General features: G+C 34.9%; 1 protein-coding gene across 2 annotated transcripts in view; it reads left to right on the forward strand.

Annotated features, from left to right (window-relative positions):
* Positions 1–3,831: 3,831 nt before the first annotated feature.
* LOC123675366 (homeotic protein Sex combs reduced-like) overlaps positions 3,832–24,078 on the forward strand; it is a 63,421-nt gene continuing 43,174 nt past the window's right edge. For both annotated transcript variants that reach the window (XM_045610720.1, XM_045610725.1), the window contains exon 1: positions 3,832–4,958. In XM_045610720.1, the coding sequence (XP_045466676.1) occupies positions 4,247–4,958 (712 nt within the window). In that variant the 5' untranslated portion in view covers positions 3,832–4,246. The remainder of the gene's footprint in view (positions 4,959–24,078) is intronic.

The following is a 24,078-nucleotide window of genomic DNA, read 5'->3' on the forward strand; positions in this document are numbered from 1 at the left end:
ACCCCCCTACTTTATTTGTACGTAGAATCGCCTAAAATAATGAAAAATATAGGTTCTAATTTGAAAAACTTGTGTTTTGATGAATTTGAGATGTCCAAGTTCATGATCTTCTTATAAACATCCTGTACAACTTTGGTCCAAACTGCAAACAGTCTTATAATACTACGTATTTGCAGAAAAATGCTTTTTTCGGCAACCGTCCGGGAAGTGCTCACTTCCCGGAGGCTTTTTCTCTGAGAAAGTAGCATTTCCCGGCCTAGTCCAGAAAGTACGTACTTCCCGGACGGTTGCCGAAAAATTACTATTTCTGCCGAAATATTAAAAAAAGTGAGTCCATACCCAAGGTATGGCATATTTCCGAAATTTTAATCAAAAAAGCATATGTAATGATGCAATAATATACAGGGTGAACCATTTGAAATAAGGAAGTAGTAGTCTGTTTCCGGTATAACCGTTGTAGAGTTCTGAAAATATTTAATGGAGAAAGATCATTGTCTCAAACCCCAATATGTCAATTTTCAGCTCAAAATTATGATTAGTGTTTCATAAACGTCTAATAGACCATCCCAGTGAATCACCTTTATTAGATGGCCAAATGAACCTATGGTCCTGGTAGAAGTACCAATAATTAATCATTAAATCTTCAGATTAGGACCCATCTTTGGATTTATTCTAGGAAACGTTTATATTCGGCAACAAATTCAAAAGGACATTTGCAGCAGCATTTACCGCACATAGGTATATGTGGAATCGCCAAATTTACCAATAGCAAGTATGATAGGTTATAAGCTATCAAGTCATAATTTTCCAATTTTCATTGAAAAGAAAGTGTTCTTTATTAATTTTTTGGGTATCGGAAATTCTGTGGCTTCATGAGATTTTTCAAGGAATTAATGGTGTTTCTGTATTCATTTTACCGTACCCATCCCAAAAAATTAATTAGAAAAAGTGTTGGCGATTCTACGGTAAGTGTCTTACAACTATCAATGTATTTTATTCGAATAGATGAATACTTCTTCAGGTGAACGTTTAATATTATTACGTTGAACACTTAAAATGTAGATTGTCTCTAAAATCAGCAGCGATCTTCATTGCCAACATCCAGAGCTGATATTTCAACACTGCTGATTCTATTTTAACTAAGTATCTTAAAAACTTAGTTTTCACGGTAATTCATCATTGACTCCCCTTTGTGATTCTCTTCCATACCCACGTTATATCGAGTTAATATTTCAATGAAGTCTCCGATCCACCTAACGACATCAAATTACGGCTCTCAAAACAAACAAAACAGCAACTCCTTAGAGAAAGGGAAATTTGGCAGGTGATATTCTATTATTCAGAATACGATTCGATGATAAAGTTGGTCGTTGAGTGTTTGCCCAACTGAATAGGTAATTTTATGGCCAATCAGAATTTGTAAGGAATGACTACTGTGGGGTACGACGATTGTTCGTTTATTGTCAATTATTCATTCTCTTTTGCTGAATTTATTTTAGGAGGGGCTTGGTTCGTCATCGATAGGATGCGTCGTATTTTGTTTAGAGAAATATTTGTTTTCATTTGCATTTGGATAAACTTTTCAAGAAATCTTTGACTGAGTATCTTTGTACACTCGTTCAGTAATAGCTAAATGATTTTCACTCATAAAATTATGTAGGACCTATGTAAACCGTATTTCTTTACTATGGTACGAAACTTCAGAGGGTTGTTTGAAAAAAAATTAGGAAAATGACTAGTAGGTATGTAGCTATTTTAGAGAAAAATTTTGTCTCAATATGTTTCAATATTTTATACTTCTGCATCTATCACTCAATAGCTACTATATTATTATCTTTTTACCTCAAACTGGTGTAATATGAATAAAAACATTTGACCTTTCATTTTCAATATTCTGCATGCACATTTCCATGGAAACCTTTATATTCTTTGTCAAAATATCGCCATTTTAATTCACTTTTCATATACCAACTTATAAATAAAAATCTGAAAATTCTTCCAAGTGAACAGTGGATAGGAACAGTATTTCACTGGAGTTGTCGTAACTGAAGTTTAATCTACAGGATCATTACAAGAAGTCAAGAGTTTTCAAGAAGTACAGTAACTTTTAGTTTTTGAAGATCATAGTTATTTTGGTTTAGTGAGCGCTTGTAAAATTTGTGGTAGGTAGAGTGTGCTTACTGAAAATTTCACATAGGTACTCAATTTTTCAGGAATATTTTGACTAAATCCTCGATGATTTTTTCTTTATTTTCAGCATATTGACCTTACCATATGTATAAAAGGAGCCACTCTTCCAATTTTTCATAGTTTTGGTCAATATAAAATGAAAAATAAGTAAAAACATGTAACTATCCACCACCCAAAGCTTTTTTGAGAATGCACAGTCAAACTGAATTCAATTTCAGTATCTAATTGTTCGAAAGGTCATCCTTCATCTTTTTTCAGCCTTAGTATCCGATTTTGAGGATGAAAATCTTTGTAAATAAAACCATGTCAATAAAAATTATGGCTGATGATTCTCAGAAGCCAATGCCGAAATTATTTCTGTCAAGGATTACTTTTGTGTTCCGTGTTAGATAGATAATAAAGAATGTGAGTAGACATAAACAGTAATTCAGCCTTCTTCCCTATATTTTTTTTTAATGATGCACTTAGCCTCTTAATTGTTGTTAGATATAGGTACCAATATAATTCTAGTGTTAAGTAGTTAATGGAAACACCAAATCATCTTGAAATGACACTGACTGAATTTATTCTACGTATGAGGCAAAATTCAGAGAACTCTTCTTATTATATGATCAAACTGGTTAGAATATGAGAGTTGAATTGTGATAACTATCCCTATCTAATTTTCAATTTGAAAATTACTTTTTTGATTAGTTCTACTTTCTTTGAGATTTTTGATTGTTATATTCTTGTACATAATATAGCTGTGAGTAATTTAAAAGATAATTCATCTTCAGAGTGCCTCTTACTTTTGATTGCGCTGAAGTTACCCACCCGTTCTAAATATAGGTTTTTAATTCAGATTGTCAGTGAAATTAGGTTTAGAATCGAAAAAATCATAAAAAATATCAATAATAAATGCAGAAATTCTCAATTAGTAGATAGCATTAATAAAAATTCATCTTTCTTGGTGCATAAAAGATGTGGGTAATATGAATCAACAAAACGATACAACATATCTAAATTAGAGATTGTGAGAAGATCTTGAGAAGAGATGATCTCTTATAACTTTAAAAAAAGTTGGGTGGAGATCCCATTACTTATCAAAAACACTTTTCAAAATCAAAAGCAAAAAATTATAACTGAATGAAAAAAATTACCTACACTGAAAATATCAACGACACTCAAAATAATTGTCAACACTAAAACCTCATATAATTCCCAAACAAAAAAAAATATCCCAAAACAGCACATCTGATAGACAACACTTCCCAATCAACAAAAAACCAAGAAAACCCAAATCCTCCAGCGCTTTCCCAACGCACCAAAACAAACAGCCAGCACCTCTCCGTTCTGATAAGCGATGCCTCATAATGGTTGTTTAAGTGATTCATTAACCAACCTGCTACCGTAATATGGGACGGCATGGGCAGCAAACAACCGAGTAACTCAGCTGAGCGTCAAATCTTAAACAATTCACAAATTATCAATTTGAATCTCCCTGCGGTCCCGCCTTCACTTCCACACGGGCACGCCCCGCGACTGCGCACCGCAACCACTCTCACGCCGTGCCGTGCGGGAGCGTGCACATTGTCCCCTCTTTATCTACCGCTCTCTCGCTCGCTCGCGCTCTCCCATACGCACCACGCTCTCTCTACGATCCGCGGCAACGTCCTACGCCTCGGCCCGACTCGAAATCGTCCTCGCTACGCCGTCAAACCCAATCAACGTGTGGCATTGGATAGTCGTGCACCGCGAAACACCGGCTCACTATCACACAGCCCGCCGTGCGTATTCTGCAACTTCGCGCGCGCCGCTCGTCACCTCAGTGAGGCCGTCATAAAACTTCGATTTGGACAGTTTTATTGCTTTCGGCCACGTGTCAGAACACAGGTTTCAGTGTTGTGTTTGTAGGGCCGTTATTAGCGGAGATAAACCCTAATTTATGGCCTTCTGAGGAGCCGCATGGACCTGTTTCACGGCCCTTGGTGTTGACCAGTGACTACCGTCAAGTACACGTTGGATTAGAATGTAAATATCGCAGTAGCGGAAAATACGTGTGCACGAACCTTCGAAAATGAGTTCTTATCAGTTCGTGAATTCTTTGGCGCAGTGTTACGGCCAGCAACAGGCTCGGCCTGGGGGTGAACCGTCAGCTCATCAGAGTTCCACTCCAGGAAGCGATTACTACAATCCGAACGCGACAGCGACCTCAAGTTATCCCCCGGCTTGTTACTCTCCTCCTCAAGTAACTCCACAATATCCCCAGCATCCCTACGCCGCTCCAGCTCCTGGACATGGCTTGCAACCCACAATGGGTGATTACACCCAGCTCCAACCCCAGAGACTTGGAGGAAATGCTCCAAGCAGTCACATGCACCACTCAAACGCAGGCACTCCAAGTCCTGCAGTTTTAAACCCTTCTGCTAGCTGCAAATACGCAGATACTACCCCAACATCAAATGTATCTTCTCCCCAAGACTTGAGCACAAATGGCCCTCCTAACGCCAGGAATTCGCCTCCTTTGAGCAACACGCAAGCAACAAGTAACAGCAATTCCACGATAACCTCGAAGAGCTCGGGGTTAACGTCGCCTTTGTCTGTTAGCACCTCTCCATCAGGAAAGGCTGCAGCAAATTCGACAGTGTCGCAGAATTTGTCGTCGCCAGCTTCTAGCACTAGTTCTACTTCGAGCAACGAGAAGCCAAGCAGCAACAATAACAATTCGAAGAGTCCCACGAATCCTCCACAGATCTATCCTTGGATGAAGAGGGTACATCTTGGACAAAGTGAGTAGAACTAGAATTTAAACCTATCTCTCGCTGAATTCACTGATTTATTGCCTATTTGGAAGAGACTCCACATCTTCTCATGCAAGAAGAATAATAATTGAAAAATTTTCAATTGAGATGAATAACAAACGCAGTCCTTCTGATGTAATTACCAGAAGGAGTTTTTTTCTCATTCTCTAATTGTTCTTGATATGAGAACTTTTAGCAAAGTAGACCAATAATTCTTTTTCATAGAGGTTTCCTCAATTGAAAAAATTTATGAGGCAAATTTGATGATTGACTTTATTCGAGTAAAATCCTATTTTGATCAATCTTGTGAAAATATTTCATCGTATTGAAGTGATAAATATTATCAAGTATTGAATTTCTTAGTCCCAGAAATCTTGAAAAAGTACCTACTTCACTGCAATTGCGTTTCTACTCAACCACTTCTAAAATAACTGGTGTTTGATTAATGTTTTCTGTTACGGTAACATTCTTGTTGTAAGATCGAATTTCATGAAACAGTTTTCATTTAGGTATGGAAGAATATTGATACTATTTTGATCTTTTTTCGTAATAATACTTAATGACTTACGATAATATTTGTAGAGTATAAAGCTGAAATATTCAAAAAATTAACAGTACTCAATTAATGAATATATCATGAATTTAATCATAATTTATTATTGAGATTATTAACAATTGTAATGTCAACAACGAATAATGATAACTTTATATCAACTACCAAAAGGTTTTTGTAAATTCAACAAATCAGTTAGGAACATAATATAATTTTCTACTAATTTTTTACAATAATTTTGTGGACATATGTTATCTGAGTGAATTCCCATTCTAAATTTCATTGCAAAAGATTTTAAAGATTTTGTTGAGCTAAAAGAGCTAATTCAACGGGAAGTCTAGAAAAAATTTACGAAAGATTACAAACAAACAATTTCGATAATATAAAAACAACCATATTTATCTTCATGAGTTCCGGTGATAAGATAAAGTTGAAATAAAATAGTCCGGTAACATATTCCACTTAAGGTTGTAGACTACTTTGCGCTTTTTGCACCAATTCAAAACACATAATATCACTGAACATTTGTGGATGAGTTACTTGAAATGAGAAGTCTCTCTGAAGCTGAATAGTCATTTAAAGAAAGTGTTCAATTTCAAAGTTCGATTTGCGGAATACTATCGATTTTTTTTTGGAAATCGAAACGGGATCTTCAAGTTCACTATATCACGTCATTGTTCACTCAAAAAATGAAATGAATCCGACCTGTACTTTGGAATTGGAATGCACTGAAATTAGCACTGAAATAGCAGTGGTATGAACAAGGTATTGAACACCCTTAAGGATAACCTTAATACTCTTCATATGGAACCTATAAAAATATCCGCTCTTTCTCTATATCTGTCCATGAAAATTAAATCGAAAAAGAAATGAAAAAACTGTGTTGACATGTTTCTTTCAAAGCACAACAATTCAGTGAAATAATAACTGAATTATCTACGGACAAGCCAGCATAATTCTCGATAACTTATTTTATATATCAATTCAGATTAAACACACACCACACTTACAAACTTTTCATAAAATAGGCATTCTTTCTAGCTCGAAATTGAGTTATGATAGAAAATAAAGTAGTGTAATTAAATATCTCAACGTAGCTGCGCATAATTATAATGAATTTCAATTTATGTATCTATATTGCTTTTCTTATTTTCTACTTTTTTATTGTTTTATAATTGGCATGTAAGGCAATCTCTTCATAATTGTGAATTAATTAGCACTAACGCGTAGATAAATTAATATTATCATTATCAAGTGCCACATTTTCAGCAGTAAAGGTCCCCATCCAAGCGCGTGCAAATCTCTCACATCAAATCATCAATTCACCAGAAGAGATAAATCACCGCATTCAAAGGCTTTGTTTTGAAAAGCGTGATAATTCCACGATTATTATAATGCAATGCATCTTGTCGACGTAAATCAGACGAAATGTCATTTGGGGCAGAGAGATCTTCTCCGCTCGGTAGTGGATAATAAATCAAGGCCTGACTATGAGCCTCCTCGGCCCACAGGTCCTTGCGCTGGGTCGAAGGATCACTTCCCGCTCGGGTTCGAAATGATACACACGAGATACATAAGTTTTAAATATTAAACATATTGTAAGTGTTCGATGGATTTGAGTGGGCTTCAGGGCGGCCAGATTTATTGCCGTCGGAAGGCTTTTAAAAGGAGAGTTTTGATGCCGCTGTCGGGCTGGGTAGGTTGAAGATTGACCTACCGAAAGACATAGATCAAGTGGGGTCCTGGCTTATATTTGGCGGATGGTGTTGAGAAGAATAGGATGAGTGGAATATGCTAGAAATTTTGTGCTCATCAGGGAATATTTGAACTCATTCAGAAACAATTAAATTTTCACGTTTATAGGGTAAATGCACTGGTTCTCGACCAGTTAACAGAAACATCGATTTCGAGCACGATTTTTTCACACATAAACTTATCAAATTTTAATGGTGTTGGTGTTCATCGATTCTTTGGGGAGTTTAAATTATTTGTCATATAATTTTAAGCGTTCTTTCCACATTTAACCTTTGAAATGTGAAAACATATAGAAAATCTCAATAACCTTCGGTTCTCGACCACGCCGCAGAGTTCTCGACCATTTTTGTGTTAGTTTTCGACCACTAATAATAGTGGCCGCTCCACTTAAAAATTTTATAAAAAACTTTAGAGCGAGATGAGTGATTAGTACTTACTTTCGTACCGTACCATCGACATCACTACCTATCACTCAGATGGGTTTCAGATGAGGTAATCAAGTAAGAAACACTCGGAACGTAAAAAAAATTATTTTCCAAAAGTTTCCACTTTCTATAAATATTTCAAAATAGCAACTCATACAACATTATTTGGTTATTTTGCTCTTAATATCTATTTAGAAACTAATGAGTGAATGAAATATAAAACCCCGACCACCAGTGGTCGAGAATTAAGTACAATCAAATTGGTTCTCGACCGCGAATAAATAAAGGGTAGAAATAAGTGTTTCAACGTTAATTCGGTGGTCGCAAACTAATATTCAGAAAGTAGATATATAAATGAATCAGGGTATCGAAAAAAAACGAAAATGATCCAACAGAAATATATCGGTTGAAATGAACAATTATTGAAGTAACATATTGGTTCTCGACCAATTTGGTCGAGAAATAAAAGATACAAATTTTCAAATACCAGTTCGCGACCGCCGAATATTGAACAAAAAAATATACATTTATTTGCTTCTTGATTGAAATACACTCAAAAATATATCTTATAGTTGACATGGAACAAAATATACACACATAATTCATTCAAAATAAGAAATAATTACTATTTTCTGGTCATATATCACAAAGCACTTTTCTAAGAGAGGACGAGAAAGAACCCTTTTCTAGGATAGACGATTATAAACTAATTTTTAGCGCGAAAACTTTGATCTAAACCACTACTATGCAAACTATTTTGGAAGGGTATAATGGTCGAGAACACGTACCGCGAAAATATTTTGCACTACATGATATATTTTTATTATTATTCAATCTCAAATCACGGAATGGTCGAGAACCAGTGCCGGTCGGCTAACCAGTGCATTTACCCTATTTCGTTATTTCTTAATTAAATTCGTTCTATTTATGCGCTACACAGCTGTCGGTTTATCTAGATGAGAAGTTCACATAATAAGATCCTAATAAGATTTGCCGTGCACATTTAAGTAGTAAGGAAAGTTTTAAGCTTTTCTTTCATAATCTTCTTGAATTATCTGCTGACGAGATCAACATTATATTTTGCATCAGGCCTTTAAAAGTTAATAGATATCGGTTTACTGCAAAATTTTATATCATTCAGAACTGTTATTTTTTTATATTCCGCTCCGCTTGAATCTTTTACGGTACTGAATTCCGATGACAAGATCAATATGAAATTTTGCACTGATCTTGAATTGTTGTTTTATATCTACAAACAAAATCTAAACACGATCGAATCTTTTTTCACTGTTTTTACGATATTTTTGTTAAATTTTCTATGATTCTGGTGACACGTTCAAACTAAAATTCTTTCAAGAGGTTTTAAACTTCATATGTGTACATTTAAATGCAAAATCACCAAAATTTGCGAAATGCAACATCAACCAAATTTGGAAGTGTCATATTTACGGAACCTCTCTATGGATATTGTCAACGAATTTAACTTCGGCATTTGAGAGCCGAACATATCCTAAAAATTTAAAGGATTCTAGCTTCATCCGTTGGAGAATTATCGTGTTTACGGACGGACAGAATTGATGACAGATTTTTCGTAAATGAGTCGAACCTTATAATTTGAGACCTTCCCCAGCTAAAAATTAAAGAATTACATACATATTGCCGAAGTGAACGCTCAAAAACAGAAACACATTTTATCTACTTACATTATTTATTCTACAACAAAAATTAGCACACGGTTAAAGATTAACTAAGTTGCTGTCATCTGATCAATACTATTCTAATAATCTAAATAATTTTCTAAAGACTTACTACATTTCTCATAAACTTTTTTCACGAAAACATTAAAAATTCGTGATAGAGACCAGCGTTATTTTACTTTCTTTTTTTTTTGTGTGCGTAAAATTGAATTCACAATTCCTATTTTTGAACGACCCTTTCCTGAGGAGATCGGTTTATGATTTTGTCACATAATGACTGTAATTTTCGAATTTTGGGCCGAAAATGGTCTCAAACGATAGGACTCGACACACTGATGACGATTGTGTTCTTGAAGTCGATTCTGTCCGTCTGTCTGTGAACAAGATATTAAACTCTTGAACGGAAATCTCTGGAAATTTAAAGGTTCGTGCAAAATTGGCTAGGAGGCTTTAAGCGCTCGTTAATTCCTACGCCAACTAAACCGTTGAATTGAATATAACTATTTACAACGATATGGTCTCCAAGGACACAATTGGCGCATGAATGAAACGCACGTCAATGCCTCTTTTTTTAATCTTTTTGAATAATCACGAAATTTTATACAATTCATTTACAAAACGAAATTAGAGATGTTTCTTGTTAAAAATCACTGATCTTTATGGGGTTTTCACATAATTTTCTTAAACAATAATCTACATGGGAGAAAGTAAATATTTGTAATTTGTCAATTGAAAAATAAAAAATAAATAGTAACTTTTCGTTTTTCGCAAAAAGAACTGATGATATGTACTATATTTTTGAAATATTCGTGAAATAAAACCACCAGAAACCATTACAAAAGAGGAAGAACCAATATATCTCTACTTATTTGCTTCGAAAAAGAAAGAAGATGAATTAAATGTACAACTTCGTGCACCGTACAAACTTTGGTCATCGCAGGAGCGCCAGAAGGGAAATGAATGGGTACCAAAGTTTGACTGATACGCGAAAAACCACGTGGTGGTACTCCCTCTAACTATTAAGTTCCGATCGAATAGGTGTTTTTCGTGATAAAACAGTTTGTTTCATGCCGAAAGCTATCGGAAAGCCCCAAAAGGTACCACAAAATACTAACATTTAGAACTGATACACGCACATGATTCAGCGCGCAAAACGATCAAGCACATCCAAACTACCAAGTAATTTAAAAAAATCATCATTTTTCTGGTCCAAGACACTCCCAACAAAACTCCAAAGATCTCCGATCTCACCGGTCCACCACAGCCTCTCATTCTCACTCCTCTCAGCCATCTGGCCCAGAGATAAAAAAACATAAACACCACGTCCTGATGCAGTTGCCAGCAGCATTTTAAAGATCGTCTCTGAACAGTACGGAGTGTTTAACACTGAACAGTCCAACCTACCACTTGCACCGAACAATGTAATTTGCTTTTGATACGTATCTCTTGATTCAGATGTAAAGGAGCGTACACACAATTACTTGCGAAGTTTGGCGAATGGGATAATAATAGTGTGTTGCCACCCTAGGCATCCATCTTCGGTTAAAAATCCACTACGCCTCTAATATTCTCATCCGCGTGGCGGCGATTGAGCTCGACCGATGCGCTCTTTCGTACGCTGGGCCGCAAATGAAGTCATTTATTACTTTTGACTCTGGCTGTACGCGGCCGGGTATAGAGCTCTCAATGTTTTTTATTTTTTCAATTATCGATTTTTTAAGCTGATCTCAAACTCCTTTGGATGCCGGTGGAGAAGTAATTGACTTAAACGCCGAACAATGGTCGTATATTTCATTGTGGGAAACAATATAAGGAGGTTTGCGCAATATGTCGTTAAAAAAAAATTGCACACTCCTATATCTCTGAATAATTCAACTTCTTTGAAGAATAGTATACGTTTGACCCTGAGGTGTTTATTACTGGAGAATTTTAGATAAGAATAATGTTCCGTTCAATTCTTGTTGACTAAATTAGATAAGTTTAGGTATACTTCAGAACTCATTATTATTTTATTTTGAACTGAAGCCGTTGTGGCTCAGTAAGCCTTCCGGGAACTGCGGCCATATTGATCTTTTGTTCTCTACCGTACTCATTCATGTAAACCCAAAACCCATACATACGCCACTGGTAAAAATAATTAAATTAATCAGAAAATGTATCTTGATGCAGTGGAAACGCGTACCCAATTCCATAGAAATATCTGCAATAGCATCATTGTTTTATTTTACCAACTTGTTTCTCAGAAGTTAGCTAGTTTACGCCATACGTTCATATGAAGTTTTCTTCTCAAAATGGCTCCAAAAATCGACCCCCTAAAAATTACCATATTATTAAGGAACACCCTGTACTTAATGGTTTGCCAACAAGTCGTTGAAAAAAATTTCACACTTCTTTATAACTGAATAATTCAACGCTTATGAACAATAGCGTTAGTTTATCACTGTTGTAATTGTTTCTGGAAAATTTTAAATCAGAATAATGTTGCCTTGAATTTTTTTTGACCGGCTTATTCGGCAGATGTAAAATGATATACAGGATGTTACTGAATAAGTGCAACAAACTTCATTTTCCATGAAGACATAATGACAGTTTGTTATGTTTTTTTTTTTTCAAGATATGGGATGTTAAAGTTCATCTTGAAATCTGACTATTTATATATTGTCCTGGGTTTCAAGCAGTAGTTATTGCGCATTTATTGACATGCAATTAAGTATTTTATATTAAAAATTGGCGTACATATAGCTTATGATCTTTTTTCTTTAAAGGTACTCCCCCCAGATATTTTAATCTGAAAATTATTTTTGAATTCCTCATTCACTTTTTGACAAAAAATTTCCTATACCTTTTTTTTTTGTAAATTTTTTATGCAAATAAATAAAACTTCGAAAAGCGTCTTCTTCACATTTTTGGTCACAACATATCGAACCAATTAAAAATTTAGTGTGTAGATGTATGATTAATATTTCAGGCTTTCTTCATTTCATAATGATCGCATAATCACAACTTTAACAACTTGAAGCAGAGTATCGAACAAAATTCTCAAAACATATTTCCGTAACAACAGATATAATTGAATCTGTAAGATATAATCACTTAAATTTCGGGAGAATCTTTTCACCAGAACTCTTCATCTAGAAATAATAACCGACAATATACACATAAATTATTATAAATCAAATAATTTGACACCTTTGTGTCTAATCCTTCACAATAATATATCTATATTGGTTAACCGTTTACTTAATTGATACACTTTCAGTAATTTTGAATTTTCGTTTGGTTGATTATTACACATAAATTATTGATGTAGATACCGTTGCTCAATAATACAAAATCATGTTGAATATTTATTACAATAATTTGTATCCGATGAATTGAATTGTGATTTATTTCGATGTCTGCTTTAATTATCCGACGTAAATTACTTATTCAATAATCGCAAACAGAACTTATTATTATAAATGAATATGTATATTGGGGAAATGAGAATGTGAAACAAATGTATATTAATTTTTTTTAGATAACTGGAAATATTTTCGATATAATGGACTGTATAAAATAATAAGTCGCCAGTCATATTCTTGAGGGAAATTCAATAGATGGCGCCAACGTCCGTTCTCTTTTATATATTTGATTCATTTTAATTTCTTGTTTATAAGCTTTATTATATTTTCTTCCTCTGTTGAGTTTTTCTAATGTAAATATCATAATTTGTATTTATTGGTATAATTATAGATTAGTTTTCTTCGTTGTATATATTCATGAACACTATGAGTAACATTCTATGGTTAAAGTCTATGTTCTGGACGTATGAGAAATTCTAACTCAAATAGTTTTGACAGGTATAATAAAGGAAACTTACCAAATAGATTCCTTTGGCTGTTTCCAACGGCTTCGTCTCACACACGAAAACAGTCTTCTTCTGGAGACATCCTAGCACTGCCTTGGTTTCACTAGTTTTCTTGTTCAAATAAACGTGACTTCCACTTTAAAATTGGACTTGTGTACTCTGGCACTTTCTTGGTTTCCAATGATGTCTTCTTTAAAACAGAAACAGAAAGGTCACCAGTCTTTCGAAGTAACGAATTCACACTAACCAGAAAGCGGTACAAGTAGGACCATGTAAATATTCGGCTCGAAGGAGAACATATTTAACCATAGAATGTTACTCATAGAGTTCATGAATATATATACAATGAAGAAAACTTATCTAAAATTATACCAATATATACAAATTATGATATTAACATTAGAAAACCTCATCAGAGGAAGAAAATATTATAAAGCTTATAAAATAGAAATTAAAATAAATCAAATAAAAAAAAGAACCTACGCTGGCGCCATCTATAGGATTTCTCTTAAGTATATGATTGTTTAAAACTGTACCTGCAATTTCTCTAATAACAATAATTAAGTTTAAATTAGCAAGTGGGTGTATAGAGTGAGTCTTTTACTCTCTTGGGTATAAAAGCATATGCAACTCGATTAAAGATTATTTTATGATATTTATTTAATATATCCACTGTTAATACTTAACGAAGATGTCACTGAATTAATTGCTTTATTTGATAGATATTTTAATATGCACCCCTTTCAACTCGCTGGAAGTTGAAGGTAGGTCTTCCTTCTCCTAATGTCTCCGCGCAATAGTTTTTTAGCAATTATTTTCTTATTTGTCAATAAATTTTCAACATTACTATTTGCAACATGGCTAGATTTCCAGCCACCAGCGTTTTATACCGCTAATACATATATCGGCATCTGTATCGACCAGAAAGATGTTGATGAGCTGAAAAGCACGTGTAGGAAGATGAATCCAGTTATCTGAGGTATTCTGCTATTTTGTTTCACCTTCCGGCTGCGTGAAGCATTTGTTATTTCTCACAAAAAACGTCTTCGTTCTGTTTTCTCGCAGAACCATGTTCTTTCTCCAAATGGCAACAAAATCATTCTAACAGTTCCTTAGAGACTTCCTAGAGACTCATTTATATAATTATTATTGGTATTATGTACAGATGTCAAAATGGTTGATCCCAATTTCTGGACGTCATCTTCATAGGTAGTCATCCTTATCAGTTCATCCGATCTTAACGACCCAGCAATAACCATAATAGGTATACTATCTGCAATAGTGAAAATCAATGCCTGAATTGAAATGACCCTTTTTGAATTACCTTAGCCATTAGTAACTTTTCATCGAAAGCTTCGATCAAGAATTGATCAATATTCAATTCTAGAAAGAATTTTTGATTATTTGCTCTTATCCAAAATATTGTCTCGCAAGACTGGCTATGTCATTGAATAATGTGACCTTCAGGGCAAAATATACTAGAAACATACTCTTCATGTGAAAGTGATTTCATCAGATAACAATCACAAAATTCCTGGAAGGAAATTTCTAAATTTTCGAGAATTTTTGTGGCAATGGGTCCACCACTGGATTTATTGCTTTCACATGAAGTAATTCAGATGAGAAGTTTAGAGCCATTGAAATCGGGTGACCAATTTGAGAAAGCCAATGTTTCGTCTATATTTAGGCTTTATCAAAGCAAGTTCGTTTGAATGAATTAAGATGATTCGTTTTGGTTCAAAGATTATTGGGATTAAACAGTAACGCTTTGGTAAATGAATAAATTCTAACAAAGAGTGACATACACATACATGATAAAGTCTCTTATAAAATTTAACGCATCTGGAAAAAACAATGCATTTTATTCCTTTCTGTAGGTATAATCTACTGTCACCCGTGAAGAACGTTATACAAACATGACCAAACGACCAAAATCAATATTTTCCTAATATACATATATTTCTTGCTCGTCACATAACACCATCTCCAAAAAATATTCAACTTCTGGCTTAACCCATAAATAACCATCTCCGCCGCTGTCTGCCCATTTCGCGTATAATCTTAACCCCATGAATTAGGAAACCCTTATGTTTTTGTCAAATATCCGATTCATGGGGTTGAATACCTGGATTCTTCTGGCAGCATTCTCAGCCGGGGCGCGTTGTTACAAGGGGTTGATATTAACATGTCCACGATGTTTATTACCTGAAGAAAGGTAAGACGCTGCGGCTTGTAAGTGTCCCATGCACGGTGGGTCCGTAGAATAGTCCCCCATTGTCGTTGGTAATCTAAATGGGGGCAAAATCCTCTTCTAGTTTACGACGTGCGGAGAAGTTTGAACTCTACACCCCGATCCCGTCGTGTGGTGGGGCCCGTACATTATTTATGATATTAATCCAAAAGGATGTGTGTGTTTTGGGTTGCCCCTTTATTTTCGGGATTGTTTCTTTTTCTTGTACGATTGAGTTTTCACGTTTCAGTGATGCTGAATGGGGGCAGCGATTGCTTCCGTTACACTAAAGGTGCGATTAGATCGGTGTGAAATACAGGGTGATCGGAAGTTTTCGATTTCGTTATTTTATTTTTTATATTTTTTGTATGTTCATTTTAGATTTCTAGGGCCAATTTTGGTTGGGGGTGTTGTTTGAATTTTATATTTATTTGATTGTTCGAAGGTGTCAAAATTGTAACATGCCTAAATATAATTAACGATATTAAATATCTCAAACTGGGTACACTACTCATTATTCCAAGTAGTAATTTATTTTATATTCGTAATTGAATAGTAGATAGTTGTATTCATTAGTAGTCAAACTTTTTCAATTCAGCACAAAATTGTGTTCAGTTAGTGAAAAAACCCAAGAAGTGTATTGTATTTATACGGTGAAACCTACTAAAAATCAACATTGATAATTATAGTCAATAACACTTATAACAATACCTATAACAAATTTAATTTTTTTACAAGTGGTATTGCTTAGGTAGAAGAACTGAAAATGCTGAATGTTTCCAACAGAAGCTTTTTTTTATACCTCAATGATTGAAACATAAAATTCGAATTCTACAGACAGGTTGAATTTTTCGCCTGCCTCATAGGGCCAATTATTGAAAATAAAATAGAACGAATATTCAGAATAAATCGCCATTTCAAGTGAAAGATCACAATGCCGACAGAATTCGAGAGTGGTCGAAGTCTCTGCTTCCATTAACCTATAATTATGTAAATTACTTGAGCTTCAGGGTGATCCCTTTACTGAACGTATTCATTAAAAGATGGTATTCACTGAATCTGCATTTAATGTCTCAATCTCAGATGATGCACTATCACTCGCTCCGAAAATTATATTATTTTCAATGTTGCCTTCGTATGTTTTCGTTGATTGCTGGCTTATTCAAGTTCAATTCCAGTGAACCAAACTAAAATTTTTGCACGATTTGGCTTTTTTGAATTACATACTTACAATATTTATATGTTGCTAAGGCTATAGACTCTATTTACTGGTTGCTGAACCAAAGGAGTCGGTAAATGATTTTACCAATGGCCAAATACCTACCGACGCCGACGTCACCATAATAATGCAACAAATAGCACAAAAATTGATAGCTGACAATAAGAATTTTTCGATGCATTTTGAAGAAAAAAATTTCCAGTAATTAGTTAGCAATAAGTTTTTTCAAAGCAACGAAAAAATTAAGGGATATTCTGAAAAACCCTATAAGAATCATAAACACTAGTACGCGCCCTTATCTACCTTGTAGGTAGATCAATATATCCTGTAGATCTACCTAATAGGTAGATCAATGTTGTCCATAGATCTACCTTGTAGGTAGATCAATGTTGCCCATAGATCTACCTTGTAGGTAGATCATCATAGCCCATAGATCTACCTTTTAGGTTGATCAATATAGCCCATAGATCCATATTTTAATTCATTCATAAATACTTCCATATCTCCTGTAAAATCGATATCGCACTGAGATAAAGCGAGATACTAAGGATTCATGAATATACGTGTGAGTAACCCGCATCTTGTATGTAATTTGAGGATGGGAATAATATCGAATAATTCCTATCAAGTGACAATCAACTCGACCCTTTATAAACTGTATATTTACATGAAACATCCTGTATATAAATGGAAAAAAACCTGAAGCTTATAATCCGATGGTTCAATATTTCACATTTCTGCATAAAAATCTAATTGGTACTCGAAAATAATACACCCTGTATATGATCGTCAGTCGCTTACTGTATATCTTCAACAATTATGCAAAAAAAAAAATATCCTGGATCTAAGATCTCAACTATCAGATTTCAACAGGTTTCAGTTCTCCAGAGTCGTCCAATTGGAGGTCGAAAATTATGGACTCTGTATAAAAAATATTCATCGCACGTATATCTTCGCAAATTATGCAAGAGAAAACAAATCTAAAGCTCTTATTCCAATTTTCAGATTTCATAAGGTCTTGATTTTCCAGAAATGTATAATTGGCGCTTGAAAATTGTACACCCTGTATAAGATGGGAAGGAGGGAATCCCTATTATTTTAAAAAGACCACTGATTTCCTCACCCTGTAAAAATTTTAAATATATGGGTACTGCATATCTTCACGAATTATCTAAAAGTCGACTAACACGAAACTGTTAATCTAGTTTTCAGATTTTATTGAGTCTAATTTTTCACAAATATCGAATTGGTATGCCGAATTTTTACTCCCTGTATAATTGTTAATCAATTATTAAATATTTCCTCAATGATTTCCTCCATGAGAAAGAATACCTGAACTTCTAGTTGCCACTCGAAAATAATACACCCTGTATATAATCGTCAATCCCTACCTGTATACCTTCAAGAATTATGCAATGAAATGATAACCTATAGAGCTAACATGTCAACTATAAGAAAAGTTTTCAGTTCTCCAGAGACATCTCGGAAATTGGTACTCGGAAATAGTACACTCTGTATAAACGTTAATCTAGCACGTATAACGGAAAAATACCATCATAAAAGGGCGGTACATACAGTTCCAGTCTATTATTTTCTTGAATATCTCGTTTAAAACTCCTCAAATATCCAAATGACTCCTGTACCTAGCGACTTCTGTCAAACCAAGCTTTCCACTGACACAAAACGATTCCTCTTGAAAATATCATCAAATATTCATGGAAAAAAGGATAGAAATCGTATCTGAATTATCTTTTCTTGAATATTTCCTCTCGATTCGTCCAAATTTCAACATTTCCATTAAAATATCATCTGACGTTTCATTAATGATTTCGACGATTTTATGAATAAGCACAGAATTGGTTGAAACGTCAGAATATTTCGAATAGATTATTAAATAGAAATTATTCACACAGTTGACTAAAAAAACTTTGATCCATTTCATTATTCCAAAGCATTCACCGCCAAATAATAAAAGAATTAATAACTGGAAGAAAAAAAAAAATATATATATCGACCGGCTGAGATTTGAACTTCCAGCGCATAGATACCACTCCACGACGGTCCGTATCCCTAACCACCCGGCTACAACGCCATTGCTCAATTAGGTGTATTTGTGCTTCTTATAGGAATAATGTCAAAATAACTGGTGACAGAGATTCTATAAGTTGATGAATTTTCTTGAATTTCGTTTAAAAAATTGTTAAATATAAAGGAAATCGAATTAAAATATCTCTACCTACGGATTTCCTTGCCTTAAAATGCTGATATTTGTTCAAAATGATATATTTACGTATGTCCTTGACAATTCACATGAAACGGAATGCTTCAAAATTTGACGAATTTCCATGAAAATCTCAACAAAACGTAAAAATACCATCATAAAAGGGCGGTACATACGGTTGTAGTCTATTATTTCCTCAAATTTCTCGTTAAAAACTTCTCAAATAACCAACTGACTCTTGGTAGAGGCTTCTGGCAAACCAAGCTTCCCACGGACTAAAAACGATTTCTTTCGAAAATATCATCAAATATACATGGAAAAAGGGATATAAATCGTATCTGAACATCTTTTCTTGCATATTTCCTCTCGATGCGTCCAAATTTCAACATTTCACGGCATGAATAAATTTTGACATTTGTCGTCTTCTGTCCAAGTATTGACTTATTGCAGCTTCTAAAATTCGAAAAGCATCCATCGGGGCATATTTAGTATCGATATTTTAGTCAAATATGGAATTTCTGTAATTGAATCGATATAATTAACTGAATTGATCATTATTTCCGGTTCGATCGACAATTAGAAATATTCTAGAAACGTCAATTGCCGCGGACGTTGCTAGGCCCGTTGCTACCCAAGGACATCGTAGTATTTTCCTATTGGTCGTTCACGTCGACGTGAATCTGGAAATTCGTCGGGAAATTTCCCAAACTTTATCCGTTCATTCCCAGGTAATCCCGAAAAATCGGGAAACGGGAATATCCGCGTTAGTTAATTCGACATTTTCTCTTTCTTCCCTTACTTTTAGTTTTTCTCGTATCTCTCCCAGAGCCGAGAACACTCGACCGCAAAATCGGTCCAAAATCGTTCGATTTTCGGTGGGAGGAGCGCTTACGAGTTTAATATAGTATAGATTACACAATAATTTTTTCGCTCGGTAAAATATGTTGAGGTAAATTTCCCAAATAAGATCATTGAACCGTATAGTTACATTTTAGCCCTTTTTTCTCAATTTTCATCCCCTAAATAAGTTCTTGACGTTAACAATTGCGGCTTTGGTTCCGAATCATTGAGATATAAAAATCAATTCGCTAGGAACCCCGTGACGATCTTCCAAAAAAAAAATAAACGCATTGCGTGAAAGAAGGAACCGAAATAACGGGCGATGCCATAAATATTCTTTATTTACTTTTATAAGACAGATATGGGGTGCGAATTGCTTGGCACCTCTACAGATCGTAAACTAAAGGAGGAGCCCACCGTTCATCTACCTGTGACAATAGGAGACAATTCTGACTCTTACAATGTAGTGGAGCGTGAGTTTGCCGGGATTTGGTTCATCATTTTGATGATAACTTTTTGGTATCGTTCCAGAAAAAGTGATTGATACGCCCTTGAATTGCTTTGCCTTCTCGGAAACTGTGCTATTTCCACGAAATTTGGTTGATACACTGTGTTCATCCTCATAGCTTTCAATTGCCGACTCAAATAAAAATAAAAAACAAATATTAATTCAGTTATCTATATGATTATACTGTACATTTTTGGTTGCAGAATCAGAGCCCTCAGATTTTGTCTTTCAGTATTTCTGGAGATATTCTACATTCAGCATTTTTAATCATCAACTTGTGTATAGTCCTCAGAGTGATAAACATAGATAGAGGGAGCATATTTCATTTTCACTAAGCAAATTTTGTTCCCAACATGAACTATCAAATTTGACATGAAGCGCGCAAAAATGAAAACATATCAGTGGTACGATAATTCACTCAATTCGCAAGTTTCTCCAAAAAGAATGCAATTCTTATATCCCATAGTGAATCAACGTTTCATATCAACTCGAAATATATTGCAATAAATACCTAAATATATCACAAATTCAGAAAACAAACTTCAAGCGCGCCAAACGACGTGAAACAACCAATGACACTAGGCGAGCAAAAGTTGCCAAACCTTGGATTTCAGCAGTAGATACAGAAAATAATAAATATTCTGCTGATTATAAATTTGACAATTAAGAAAAATATCGGATTCCAAATATTCAAATTTGCATATTTTAACGGGAATCACTCAAATAAAGATATTTCATTCAATATAATATACATTCATAAATTTATAGTAAAATTGTGGATTTGAAAATATATCACAATCCGACAACGTAATCTTACCATGTTGAGGACATGTGAAAATTGTGTATACCTACTCCCTCTATCTATGTTTATTACACTATGGTATAGTTAAACGTTAGTTTTTTCTTCCTAAAGCCCGGAAATTTACCTGTCAAGTACCCCAAAATCATGTCAATATCTAGTTGAAGCTTTACAAATTGTTTCATTCATCATACATTTCCTGACGAGCTGAAGGTTGCTCTGGTTAAACCACTCTTCAAGAAGGGAAATAGCTGTGAGCTCAGTAGCTATCGACCTATCAGTATTTTATCTAGTTTTTCTAAGGTATTTGAGAAGGTTTTTGCCGTCAGACTCATCAGTTTTTTTCGGAAATTTAATGTTCTTGCTGATAGTCAGCATGGTTTCACGAAAGATAGAAGTACCGAGACTGCTATATTTGAGTTGCTAAATTCTGTTCTTTTGGCGCTTGAGAGTAATGAAATTCCATTGGCTTTGATGTTCGATTTGACCAAGGCTTTTGATTCCATCGAGCATGGAACCTTATTGGCTAGACTGGAGTTATGTGGGATTAGGGATATCTCTTTGAAATTTGTTGAGAGCTACCTAAGCAATCGACGTCAGAGGGTTGCCCTCGCTCTAGATGGTGCAGTCCACTTCTCTGGGGAACGATCTCTTACTAGGGGCGTTCCTCAGGGAAGTGTACTGGGCCCTTTGCTTTTTATTGTTTTTGTGAATTCCCTTTGTAATATTAAGACCTCTGCTAATTGTAAATCGATTCTTTATGCTGATGACAGCAATTTTTTGATTATATCAGGTGATGTCGAGTCCTGTAGCAGGGCTGGAATGGATACGGTTTTGTCTATTGATAGATGGTGTAATGAAAGTGGTCTTATTCCACTTATTCCACTTATTCCATAAATCATGGCAAGACTCAAGGTATTTTCTTTTATGACAGCCAGTCGGTGAAGAACTATCCTCCTTTTTTGTGTCATGGTAACGGTCAAATTAAATTAGAGGATTCTGTTAATTTTCTGGGAGTTGCTCTAGATAAACACCTGCGGTGGGATCATCAGGTGTCTAAGTTGGGAAAGTCTCTTAACTCTTCGGCGTACTTGATTTTCATGATCAGGGACAAGTTGGAGAGTGCTGTGGTGAGAGCTCTCTACTTTGCTAGTTTCCAGTCTGTCCTAGCATATGGAATTATTTTTTTGGGGCAGTTCGTCTGGTGCCGATGAAATTTTTCTCATCCAGAAAAGAGTGATGAGAATAATGAATAGGTTGGGCTTTCGTGAGTCCTGTCGCGGAGTTTTCAGATCCAATGGAATCCAAACCGCCTTTGGTCTTTACATTTATCGCCTATTTATCTTCCTTAAGTTACGGAAAAACTATTTTTTGCCATATGTCAATAAAAATAATACTCGACAAGTTTATCCTTTCCTTCTTCCTATTCACAGTACTACTAGGTTTGAAAGAGGACCACTTTATATGGCCATGCGTTTATTTAATTTGCTTCCTAAGCAATTACAGGTTGTTGAAGATATAACCTTGTTTAGACGGCGCATTTACAATTTTATTTTGGATTGTGAACCTTATTCAGTTGATGAGTTTATTTCATTTTGTAGAAAATAAGCTCTTTTATGACTTGTCTCTATTTTATTCGTTTGCATTGATTTTGATGTTGTGAATAATTTTTGAGATTAATAAATATTATTGTTATTGTTATTGTTACAATTTAGTATTTTTTTTCGTTTTTAACATCTCTTAACGGTCAATCATCAACTTACATCGATTAATCTATATCTCAAAATCTGAAAAAGGCAAGGTGATAGAAAAAATGTGATGGCATTTTGAAAATCATCAGCACTTTGGAAACATTCAATTTCGGTTTTTCAATTTGTTAACCTGAATTATTATCAAAGCGCAGTTTACATGATGGCAGAAATACTCTTTGTATGGCCACTATTGAAATTAACCACCACTTGAAATTATCGTCCTAATTACCGCTATGGTGGAATGTTAATAACCAAACCGCCCATCTGTTGGTCGACAACTGGTCATCGGCCAATCCAAGCCGAAGAATATTACGATGTGGATTACACGATTACGCTCAATATCTTGTGACCGTACCAACCTTTGTACGTCATGCTGGGAAGTGGAGAACTCTCATCTATTTTATTGCAATACCGGATACTAATGAGAATGAATAACCAGGAAGAACTTCAACACTAACGGGGAATATTCTAATGCTGTTCCCAGTCCAGCAAGATTCCATATAACATTTTCAAGAAAACGTGTTTCGAAAATTATCCTTTTGATTCGAAAAATTTCCATAAATCAAAAACTGAATAGAATTCGTCTCATATAACGAGTGTTTTTTTTCGAAGTATATAACTTTAAGTTGGCATTACTGTTCAATATGGCGACCGATTTAACAGCAGTCAAGTGATTTATTCTCATTTTGGTTTGGCAATTCATCATGAATAGACTCACACCTGAACAACGCTTGCAAATAGTGCAATTTTATTTCGAAAATAATGGTTCTGTGCGGAATCCGTATCGCGCACTACGTCCATTTTATTTTATTTAGCGATGCAGCGCATTTCTGGTTGAATGGCTACGTCAACAAACAAAACTGCCGCATATGGAGTGAAGCTAATCCCCAAGTGTATGTCGAAACACCGTTACATCCAGAAAAACTGACTGTTTGGTGCGCTTTATGGGCTGGTGGAATCATTGGTCCGTACTTCTTCAAAAACGATGATGGCCAGAACGTTACAGTCAGTGGTGATCCTTATAGAGCCATGATTACTAACTTTTTCATTCCTGAATTGAACAACCATGATGTCCAGGAGCTGTGGTTCCTACAAGACGGCGCAACATGTCACACAGATCGTGCCACAATCCATTTATTGAAAGACACATTTGGTGACCGCCTAATTTCACGTTTTGGACCTGTGAATTGGCCTCCAAGATCTTGTGATTTAACACCGCTAGACTACTTTCTGTGGGGCTATGTAAAGTCATTGGTCTAT

The sequence above is a fragment of the Harmonia axyridis genome, chromosome 1 (assembly GCF_914767665.1).
Source record: "Harmonia axyridis chromosome 1, icHarAxyr1.1, whole genome shotgun sequence".
Classification (NCBI taxonomy): domain Eukaryota; kingdom Metazoa; phylum Arthropoda; class Insecta; order Coleoptera; family Coccinellidae; genus Harmonia; species Harmonia axyridis.